At 45.2% G+C, this 11,341-nt stretch overlaps 1 protein-coding gene across 4 annotated transcripts in view; it reads right to left on the bottom strand.

Annotated features, from left to right (window-relative positions):
• Window positions 1-988: 988 nt before the first annotated feature.
• TTLL11 (tubulin tyrosine ligase like 11) overlaps window positions 989-11,341 on the bottom strand; it is a 36,214-nt gene continuing 25,861 nt past the window's right edge. For 2 of the 4 annotated variants that reach the window (XM_068210914.1, XM_068210917.1), the window contains exons 7-9: window positions 8,107-8,334; window positions 5,935-6,050; window positions 989-4,085 (exon numbers count right to left, since the gene is read on the bottom strand). In XM_068210914.1, the coding sequence (XP_068067015.1) occupies window positions 3,778-4,085; window positions 5,935-6,050; window positions 8,107-8,334 (652 nt within the window). In that variant the 3' untranslated portion in view covers window positions 989-3,777. The remainder of the gene's footprint in view (window positions 4,086-5,934; window positions 6,051-8,106; window positions 8,335-11,341) is intronic. The other 2 variants (XM_068210915.1, XM_068210916.1) reach the window with 2 other exon arrangements.

Genomic DNA, 11,341 nt, shown 5'->3' with positions numbered 1-11,341 from the left:
AGCACAAGGCGCAGCACGTACCAGCTCCTTCACACTTCCACGGGCCACTGACAGGGCTCGGTCCGGTGCAATGAGGGGAAACCCTGGACATAGCTGTGGAAACGCCCCTCGTCACCCCGGGTGTGCACGGACAACCCGCCGGGGCCCCGCGGCCCGGGCCGCCCCTTCCCTCACGGCCCCGCCGCCAGGAAGGTTCTGGAAACGCCGGGCTCTGCCCGCGCCCCGCATCGTCCCGGGGACGTTTTCCTGCGCAGGGCTCTTCCGGAAGCCCATGGGGCTCCATCGGGAGGATCTGACCGAGGAGTTACCCCACGGTTCTGCTCCGTGAAACCGAAGGGCATCCCAGGCACCGGGCCCCATCCCGTCCCTGCAGAAGGGCTGCGCAGAGCGGGGCTGGCCGGCCCTCCTCTCCCGCAAGCCCATCACAGCCTCTGGGGGCTCCCACATAAAGGAGCGCAGGAGCCACGCCCCGGTCACCCCAAAATCCCCGCCTGACCCAGCACCCAGCACAAGGACGAGTGCACCTACCCCGCCAGGCTCGGGCTGGAGCGGGACGAGATCCCTCCTCATCGCCAGGGCTCCAAACTCCCCCGCCGTGCCCTCCTGAGGGCCGTGAGGGCACAGCCCGTAACCGGGAGACCCCCCCCTGCCCGCAGCGGGGCCACCAGCCGGGTCATTAACTCTGTAATTAGCGAGCACCTGCCCCGCCCTTCCTTTTAGGAAGTGGCCACAGGTGTGCGGCAAGCGACGGGATCGGTGTGGGGTCTGTCCTGCGCTCCAGAACGTTCGGCAGGGACCGGGCGTGTGGGACAGAGGACAAGGAGTGTCCAGAGCCCAGGGCAGATTTATGGGGACTCACCTGTAACAGCCTGCTGCAGAGAAAGAACACAAAGGCGACCAGGAATCCCTGCGCCAGTCTGGGCACGTTCAGGCTGCACACAAGCCTGCAGGGAAGAGGGTTAAAATTCTGGACTCACTCGCCTCAAAATTTTGTTAGATGTTGTTTTATTCTGATTTCTACTCAGAAAGGAATACCAGACCCAGTGTGTCTGATAACAAGAAAGATTTCTCTGGTGTACAATATTCATATCATATATGTCATAAATAGAATCATGAGCGCAGTGCTGTGGTATTCTCTGAAGAGAATATATACAAAAGTGCTGTTAAAAATCCGACGCCTTTCCTGTATTGTTTCTTTAGCTAGAGAGGTACCTCAGGATTAACAGATTATCAGTGCATTAGCATTCATATCCTGGATAAAGTGTCTCTGGTCATTTGCATGGGCACAGACTGGTAACTTAAAGGCTCCATGCAATTGGATGCTAAATAATATTCAGAGGAAATTGAATTAGACAGGAGGGAAGAGAAATGTGACTGCCATTAAATCTCTAAAGTACATTCCTGGTTTATTCCCTCCCACCCCCCAAGAATAATATAGCATTCAATTTTCCAATTATATAAATACATGAACAGTGGATTACTAGAGGCAGATAATTGAATATTTTGACTACTCTACAAGGGACCTTTCATATCTGAAGTGGGAGATGAATAGAGCATGCAGCATCAGCCTGTGGATGCACGAGCTATAAAAACCTCTATTAGATCCAGAGAGTATAAAGGTCTCCCATAGAGAGAGAGATCTTATCAGTGTTCAATATACAATAGTTAATTTATTCCACTGATATTAGCGCAACTGCAAAACTGGGATATTTCAGGCCACACATCGCAGTACTTCAAAGGTGCAGGGAAAGGCATTCGCAGTCATAGCATTTCAAATCCAACTCCTCTGTAACTCTGTCTTTACAGGACATCAATCATGAGATGAGAGGAACTGTAAGCTATTTTCCAGTAACACACTGCCAATCGCAAGACAAATGTCAGATGCCACAAAAGGAGAAGTAACCATTTTTCAACCTGTGAATGTCTTCAAATATATTACAATGAAAGTGTGAAAAAAAATGACCCTTTCAGCTTCATTTGTTCTGACAGGTGCCAGACTTTGGAGTTCTGCATTTTATCTTCATACTGCAATAATCTTTATGACATTTGAACAAGGCTGAGGGCAGTGGTATTAGTTAGTCTACAACTGTCCTCTTATGTACAATACATAAAATTTCAAAGTCCGGCCGTTGAACTAAAAAATATCATCTACTACTATTTTATTTGTGTTACAGAAAAAGATAAGGAGAAGGGATGCCCACATCTGAGATTAACACATGCTGGGGACTAGTTTTGTGTGGGCTCAGCCTGACTCCTGCATTGCATTGCCATGCTGCTACTTGGGAAAAACACATGCTGCTTAAAACTGAAATCAGGAAAAAAACTCTACAAACATTCCCTGAAGTGAAAACTCACTTGATGCACCATGTGTGCATTGAGTCCCTGACCTGAAACAGGTGGACTCCCCCGCAGTGACACAGCACGTTTCGGGGGCACCAGCCACTGAAACATTTTGACATGGAGCTCAGGGAATGTTCTCCAATCCAAAGCTCAGTGCCCATCTCACAGCTTTGCCAATTCTGATAGCACGGAGGACACTAAAACATAAGCCAAGTCATTAACATTAAAGAGTAGAACAAAGGAGGAAAATCAAGCTCAGATGCAGCCATTCATTATTGTAATAAATGGGAGACCATAAAGAATTTCACTCAACACCCCTGAAATTCCAAGTTTTTCCTGTCCTTCCAGCCAGTGTCATGTTCTGCTTAGCCCCCATAAGAAGTGTGATCATGGAAGTCATGGTTCATTTCCTGGATAATAAAACCCCTCTGTACAACTCCAGCTGTACAGCCCAGCAGTTTTGACACATCCTTAGATCTAATTTGTACAGAGTTACACTGTTATTTAAGGGAAAAACAAAGGATATGAGCAAAAGACGCAAAGAAGATCTGCTCCAGATGTTACTGCAGGTCCCAAAAGGGTAACAAACATGCAGAAGACAAAAAATGAGCAAACCTAGAATACGGTTAGTTTAGGCTAAAGTCAGTGACAGGGTTGGTTCCACTGGAATTTAGATGACCTCTTAGGCCTTTACACTGTACAGCTTTCTGCAGAAGCAGTGCTGAATCCCTGAAGACAAAACCACCACTTGATTCACCAAATTTGACTTAAGAAAGTAAATCTTTTTCTGTGAATAAGTGTGAGCTTATTGATTCTGTGGAAGCAAAAGGATAAACAGTTTTAGTTCTTCTTTAAAAAACTAACAGTACTTGTCATGGCAAAGACATGTACAAAGAAGTAGAAGCCAAAATATTATTTCAGTGCTTTAAGACTGACTTTAAAAAATAAGTACATAGACACTGACCAAATCTGTATTGATTCCAACACCTACAGTCCCAGCCATGGAAAAAAGAGTCAAGGCCTGAAGCCTGACCACAAGTGTAATTTCAGATCTCCAGTCTGGTATTTGTGACTGCAGTTCCTTCCTTGGTTGCTGTGACATGTCCTGTGCACACAAAGCAATGTAATTCCTTTGACACGAGTGTGCCTCAGTCAGTGCAGCCAACCCCATGACGCTGGTTATCATCCCCTGTGGTTTGGTCCTTCTTTTCCACACACCCAGGATGGATGCACAGTTTGTCACGGGACGTGCACGGTAAATCCCACAGAGAGGTGAAGAAATAGCCATTGCCAAAGTCATTATTTGAAAAGGGGAGGTTGCAGTAGACTTTTTGAAAAGCATAAATAAAAAATACAGCTGAAATAAGTAGTTGTCACTGAAATGAAGGGATTCCAGCGCCAGTCTCTCCTCCAGCAGTACACGTACCTGGCTGGGGATTAACTCCCAGTTCTGTCCCGGCACATCAGCGCCCTTAGCTGCGAGGATTTCTGTAATCTGAGCACCCGGTGGCCGTGGGGCTGGGGAGGGCCGGTGCAGCCGGGGCCGGGCGCGGTCCCCGCGGCTGGCAGGGCCCGGCGGGGCTCGGCGAGGCCGCAGCCCCAGACCAGGCGCTTCCCGTGCACGGCAGCCAGGCGACACTCGCAGAGCTCGATCAGCGACAGCACCTGCTTGTGCAGCGGCAGCGCCTTGTACTTCTTCTGGGCCAGGCAGAAGAAAGCTTCCACAAAGGCTTGCAGACACATTCCTGCAAGGAAAAGTGCTCACAGAGACTGGAGTGCAGCATTTCTAGCAGCCTGCATTCCTTAGGGATAATTCTATGTCTTGTTTGTTGTGGCAGAAAGGCCAGATGTGTGTGTGATGGGTGTGAACACAAACACTTGTGCTGCTTCACATATTTTCATTTAAATGGCAGCAATCTAGAATGCTCAGACAGCAAAGAAGTTGTCTGTCCCTCAAAGACCAAAAGCCGAGGCTGTGTCACACTCATTGGGTGCTTCAGGGCAGGGTAAGCCCAGGCTGGGTTACAGATGCGTGACATTCTCTATCACTGAGGCAGCTTCTGGTTTTGCAGACCTCAGCCTGCAATCCAGAGGCAAAGTGGTACAGCAAGGACCCATTTTAGGATATCACACCATTAAATTGATGTAGTATTAGCCTTGATTTCTGCTGCCAAAATTATTAAGTTGAAACCAAATGAGACACACAGTAACATACTGACCATCAAGGAAAACCATCCAGCTGGAGAGAAAAACAAGTTTATGTCGGCAGCCGAATGGAGTCTTTTAGAGATGGATCTGACCCAAAAGTTCACACCAGTGTGTTATTTCAGTCTGCAGCACTAGGAAGGTAACCCCATTACTAAGTATCACCTTAGCAAGACAGGAGTTTATTTGAAGCACTACTTCCCTCCTGCACAGCCTGTACCAGGTACAAACCCTTTTGAAGGTGAAGAGGCCATTTTTTCAGTCATACCAAACAACTCCACAGTAGTTGTTTCAAGTGAATGAAAAACAAACAGCTGAAGAGTGAGTGCAGTGCCAAAAAATGTCTCTGCTATAATACAACTGCTCTACCCCTTCCCACACAAGAGTCCCCTGCAGAAGCCCCATGCTGCAGGGGAGACTCTTCAGCTGCTGTTCGATCACATCTCACTAATAGCACATTACCAGAGCCAAGGGGAAGAGGAGCTGAGTATTAACACTAATTATTGTATTTAAAACCTTGATGTAATACCTACTCAAATTCTTAATTAAGAAGCCAGACCCCAATTGGTTGTGCAGAATGCCACAAGCTCTCCCAGTTTGAACATACACTTAAGAAGATTATTTTAGGATGAGATATTGAAAGGTTTGGGGTTTTTAACTGTGTTGGCTTATTGATGCTGTAGGAAAGGCACCTTTTCAAAATATGACAATTACATTCTGAAGTATAATTTCTCTCAACCAAGGCTGCAGCTGGGGTCGTTTACGATCTTGGCTGTAAAACAGCTTGCAAAGGAATTGTTGAGTTATCTGAAAGCAGCAGCTGCCAGCTCAGTAAATTATTTTATCAGTCACGGTGAGCTGCAGGCAGGGAAAGCACCTCTGGTAACACACACACTTTCTCCCCAGAAGTGACACTCATGTGAAGCATATTATGAAAAAAGTTAGAAGCTGTTTTGGAACAACAGAATCATGCTTGTCTTGGTTACAGCTGGGAGTGGGCTAAACATAAAGCCAGCAGAAACAGGTGGATAGTTTGCGTTTTAACACCTAAAAAGCATCTGGTTCATTGACACCATACACAAATCTCTTAGTTTTTGAAAGCCTGAAGGTTCCAGCCAACCACCTAAGTGATTTATATCCTGAAAAGCTAAATGCAAATACTCAAATTTTATACAGCTGTGAAATTGAGGTGACCCTCACGTACCTAAAGTAATACTACCCTGAAGGGTAACTGCCACAGCACTAACCAGGAGAACTGGTTGTTTATGTGCATGCCTCAGGTGTACATGGCTTCTTCCCATTTCTATCAAATGTTTGAGGTGTACTTGAGCAACTAAAATTGAAAAAAATAATCCCAAAAGTCTGATTTCATAATTTTTGAATACAAACCTGGGTTACTTGATTCCTTGTGGTCAATGCCCATGCTGTTCCACCTCCTTGTGATATCAATATATAGGATATCTACAGCAGCCATTGAAAAATTGCTGTTACTCAGTTTGCAGTTTCTGTTAAAAAGAAACAAAATAAAGATGAGATTCTCATTACATCCAAACTGCCAAACAAAACTTCTGCAAGGGCAACTTGCAAGAGAAAAGTTTACCCATGTCATGTGTACAGACCCACTGTAACTTGCTCTTGTTTTACTAACACACACAGCAGAGAGCAAAGAAACCAGCATTCATTAAGTGCTCCTATCTGAATGGAACAGGCCCAAACCCAGAATATTTCAATTAAAAATATGACCTGACTGTTACACAGAGCTTTCTCCCAGGGTATTGCGAGTACTCTGAGGCTGAAAGAGATGGAATTAATTGGAACACTGCAAAACCCACCACAAATCAGCACAGGCTATCTGCACGAGGCAGGATTTGCACAGAGAAATACCCTTTTATTTGTCTGGCTGGAAAGGGCTGGAGGAAGCTTTCAGGCACAGCCTTGCTTCTCCATGCCTGAACACCGACAGGATTTGCTCTCGTGGAATGGAACCCTGCATGGAAAGCAGCTCTGGATGCAGCTCGGGCTGCGGGGCTGTGGAGCTGGGACTTTGTGTGGCCCGAGTCCGCAGTGCGGTGTTGATCAGCCCTGGCAACAGCCCTGTGTCCAGGATTTCCAGATGTCTGGCAGCCTGGCTGCCACCACTGCACCTGCCAAAGAGCTGGCCAAAATTTCTCGCCAGAAAAGAAACCAAAAAAAAAAACCAAAAAAACCCCAAAAAAACCAAAAAAAAAAAAAAAAAAAAAAAACAAACAAACAAAAAAACCCAAAAAACAAAACAAACCCACCCCAAATTCAGACAATTGAAGCAAATCTCACTCTTTAGTAATCTCAACAGAGCTCCTTTAAAATAGAGTAAGGCCTTGCCTAGATAGCCCAAAACCTCCCAGGCAGCATCCAAGCAAGGACTAGAGACAGGCAGTGTTTCCCTTTTAGCCACTTTTTTAGAATGAAGAAAATATTATAGGAAAACAGATTTTGATGAGCCAGAATTTGGGTGGACAGTCTTTGCAAGCACTTGCCCACACACAAAATCCCACTCGTGTACCATTTTTTCCTGAAAAGTGATACAACACACGAAAACCTGACCTTCCTTCTGAAATGAACAGCAATGACAGCTCTTCAAAAAAGGGCCTTATAGCTGGCATAGATGCTGTGGGAGAAAATAAACAAAAATATCTGCCAGTATTAAAAAGTTTCATTTAACATGCATTAAGAAACTGCAAATGCTATTTCATTGAGCTATGGCAATTTATCTGAATATTCTTGAAAGAAAATGTTGGCATTTATTCTGTGTTCCTCTGACAAGTGCCAAAATAAAGCTGTATAAAACTACAAAAAATACAGAACTGGATGCAATCCTGTGCTGGTCTGTGGATAGAGCAGATGCCTTCAGACATTTTCTATATATCATAATTTCTATAAACCAAGTTGTTTTATATTCATTTCTGAATGCTAAATGCATCTGCATAGAAACAGGATCTGTGTTTTAAGAGTACATCTGCTGCTGCTGCTCATTTCTTTTGTCATAGTCAATGAAAGACAGAAAATGAGGTATTTGTACCATGACTAGAACAGATCTAGCCATAAAAACAATGAAAAAAACCCTCCTAAATAAAAAGTATGTGAAAAAATAAATTGAGTTCCTTGACATTGCAAGGTGCAATTTCACAATACAAATCCTCCCTGCACGGTGCATCAGGCACTGGCATTTGGGAATCCTTCCTGCGGCTGGGGCGGCCGGCGGTGCCCCCACAGCCGACAGAATCACATCAAGTGACCCAATTTCAGTTGTCACTTCCTCACAATGATATTTCCACCGTTTACTGGGAACCTGACATGTTGACGAAGACGGCAAATTGTATCTGCCAAAGTATCTCTGATCTGCTGTCAAATAAAGACCCAACTTCTTCCCAGACACACACTCATAGGTCAGGTATTTCAGGAGCTTGGACGGATGAAAATGTATTTTAGAACTGAACAGGCACTGGCTCCACGTTGGAAGGCATCACAAAGCCAGCAAGCTGCGGGTGTACCACTAACAGGGCCAGCTTTTACCCCACTGACCTTATAAAGGTGCGGAATCCCGTTGGCCCCAGCTTGGTCGTCCCTTTGACCCCGAGGAAGCGGATGAACAGCGCGGCCACCCTGTCCACGAGGCGCAGGTAGCTGAAGTGCCTGGCGTACTTGGGGAACACCTGCTTGAGGAACAGCGAGGGCAGAGCAGCCTCCGGGCCCGGGGCCGCGTCCGGCGGCTCCTCGCTCGCTCCCGGCGCCTGCTCCGAGCTCTGGCACCTGCAGAGCAGAACCGCAGAGGGGGTCAGCTTGGGAGGGACCTCAGAGCTCGTCCCACCCAGCCCCTGCCACGGGGACGCCTCCCACACACCAGGGTGCTCGTGGACACCGAGGCACTGCTGGTGGGGGGCACTGTCACACTGCGGTTTACAGAGCACCCGGCCCGACTGTTGCGGCATAATGTTAAAATAATTATATTCTTTTGTATCCACATTTATATTCACTGAGGTTTAATGTCTAGAAATGTGATCACTGTTTTTATAAAAGCCTAAAAAGTCTTTAAAAATAAATAGGCTTAGGTAGTGCTTTGATAATGTTCCTCTTTGCTGAAGCTAGCAAAGTAGAAAAATAATGTTATTTTTGTCATTAGTTAAGTAAAGCTTAGTTATTAGTTTTGTTCTTTCTCATGTAAGATGGGATGGTGGTGTCACTGCTGTTGAACACCTGCCAAAAGAGCAAGAGTATGTACAGCCAAGAAACAACAAGCACACAGGCTTCTATTTTTAATTTTAAAAGGTCTGTTCATGAATTTAAAAATTCAAATCTTCAGCCAGTTGAACCAGACCTTGACCAAATGTGAAACCTTGTACTCAGCAGAGAGGAGGTTGTGCTCTTTGTAACACAACTCTCATTTTAATGATGCCTGGAAGCCCCAAACCCTTTCTCATTCTAAATTCAACAGTGTTTTAGATTGTACATTATTCATTCATCATTAAGGTTTTTAGTTAAAAAAATATAAATCTTTACTTTAAAAGGCGGAAGCAGAGTTGAAGACATTTCATTTTTTATAGAAAACACTAGAGACTATTAAAGGGATCAGCTTCAGAGCCCTGAATTGTGCCCAGCGCTCTCGGAGCGCGGCTGGAGCCCTGTTCATCCACCCAACTCCCTGAAACAGGGCTTGGGAACAGCATCTCCTCCTCTGCCAACCTGCAGCTCCTTCCCAAACCACGCCTCTTCCCTGCTGAACAGCAGTCCCTGGAATTTCTGATGAAGTATTTAAAGGAGGTTTTTTTCAACCCTTCATTTCTAAACCTCCATCCTCCACAGCAATGAGAAATGTCACAGAGAACACCCAAACCAGAACCAGTGCTCTGGACACATCATCCCTGCTGGGAGCCACAGAAGACTCTGTCTTCCTGGCTAAGGGGGAATGGACACAGTCAAATCACTAAAATATCTTTGGTTTGGTTTAGGGCATAAAAAGAAAATTGTATTTTAGTCAAAGAAAAAATATTCTTGAATGCAATAAAGCAGAGGCTCCTAACTACCACCTAGAATTTCCTGCTTCCCCTCCTTTCTAGGAGAAAAGCCCACAGCTGTCTTTGAGGTCATGCATAAAACTCAGAACCAGCATCCCATTTCAAACTTTTACTGAAGTTTGGAGAGAGCTCTTAAATCCATATTTCTTATTGGAAAAGTATTTTAAAATTAAAACCAGCGTTTTTTTGTATGTTACTGCATGTCTCATTCCTTTCCACTGATACATTGGGAAAGTCTGTAAAATATTTAAATCAGAACAAGAAAACTTAATCTAGCCTTTATTGCCAAATGTTGTACTGCCATTTGGTAAAAAAGAAAAAAAAGGGAATATACTTCTTAGTTTGCTTTTGCAGGTCAGGACTTTTATAAAGTTTAATGACTTGTTTTCATTCTTTAGCTTCCCCCACAAGATTTCCTTACTTTTAATTTTTTAAAACACTAGAGCCCAATTAATATGATCATACAATTTGAATTACAGTGAAAGATATATTTGGCACTTCTAATAAAACTCAGAGTTTCCAAAGCAAACCTGCACAAGGGCTTGCCTGTGTCTGCACTATGAATTGATCCACAAACCTGCTTATTCTGCACACTTACCTTCCCTGATTTACACTGACTATATTCAGGGTACAATTCTCCACTGCCACCACAGACACTGTCTCAATAAAAGTTTATTTTCTGTATTATTCACACACTTGTGTGCCCCCACCTCGGTGTGGTCTCAACATGACTAATTAAGACAAGCAGCCTGGGTAGGTCCCTACAGCCAAGTGCAGCGCCTATAAATACAGAATTTTACTGTGATTGCTATTTTCCAAGGAAAGGGTGCACAGCCCGTTTTTTGCCTCAGCACTCAGACAAGTTCACCCCTGGCAATGCCCCATTTCGTGTTCTCCAGCGTTTGGCTGCCACCTGCCAGCGCCACACCGCGAGGGGCTGAACTCCCCACGGGTCACCCAGCCAAAACCAGGAGCAGAGCAGAAGGAAGAAAAAGGAGGGAAAAAACCAAGCAGAGAGAAGGAGAGATGATGTCAAGAGTGCAGGAGGAAGGAGCTACAAAGAGCAGAAATACAGCTCCGAGTCCAGCAACAGTGAAAATGTGAGGGGGATTTTTCTCTCCGTGTCTGCCTTTAGCTCAGCCGTCAGCTGGAAAATACAGACTCGGTCATTTTCGTAATCTCACCTGAATCTCACAGAATCATGGAATAGTTTGAGTTGGAAGGACCTTAAAGCCCATCCAGGTCCATCCTTTCCCTGTCCAGCCTAGCCTGGAACACTCCAGGGAAGGGGCAGTCACAGCTGCTCTGGGCACCCTGTGCCAGGGCTTGGTGCTGAAAACCCCTCGGACTCACTGAGTGCCGCACTGGGGCTGTGGGCAAGGGACCAGGAACTCCCCATCTCCAGAGAACCCTGCCCAGGTTCCCTCCATCTGCTCCTCTCCCGTGGGGTTTCCAACAGGCCAGGGGAGGAGAAGAAAGCTGAGCCCCACTCTTTAAAGCTGCTCGTTAGAATTAATTGTTTTGACTGACACAGCTGAGTCAGGCAAATGAATGAAAGGTCAAATATAAGGTAATGCTTCTGTTGCCACACAGAAAAAAGCAAAGCTTCATTTACATACTAATGTCTGACCTCAATACATTAGTTTCTCTAATTCTGCAGCTTATGAAAGATCACTCTTTAGAAATGATCAACTGTGGTGCAGCTTTAAAAAAAAATTTAAATTTTAATAAAGCTTATGGAAATG

Source organism: Anomalospiza imberbis, chromosome 21 (assembly GCF_031753505.1).
Source record: "Anomalospiza imberbis isolate Cuckoo-Finch-1a 21T00152 chromosome 21, ASM3175350v1, whole genome shotgun sequence".
In the NCBI taxonomy this organism is placed as follows: domain Eukaryota; kingdom Metazoa; phylum Chordata; class Aves; order Passeriformes; family Viduidae; genus Anomalospiza; species Anomalospiza imberbis.
Note: the sequence above shows the minus strand (reverse complement) of the source record. Positions and strands in the feature narration are given on the sequence as shown.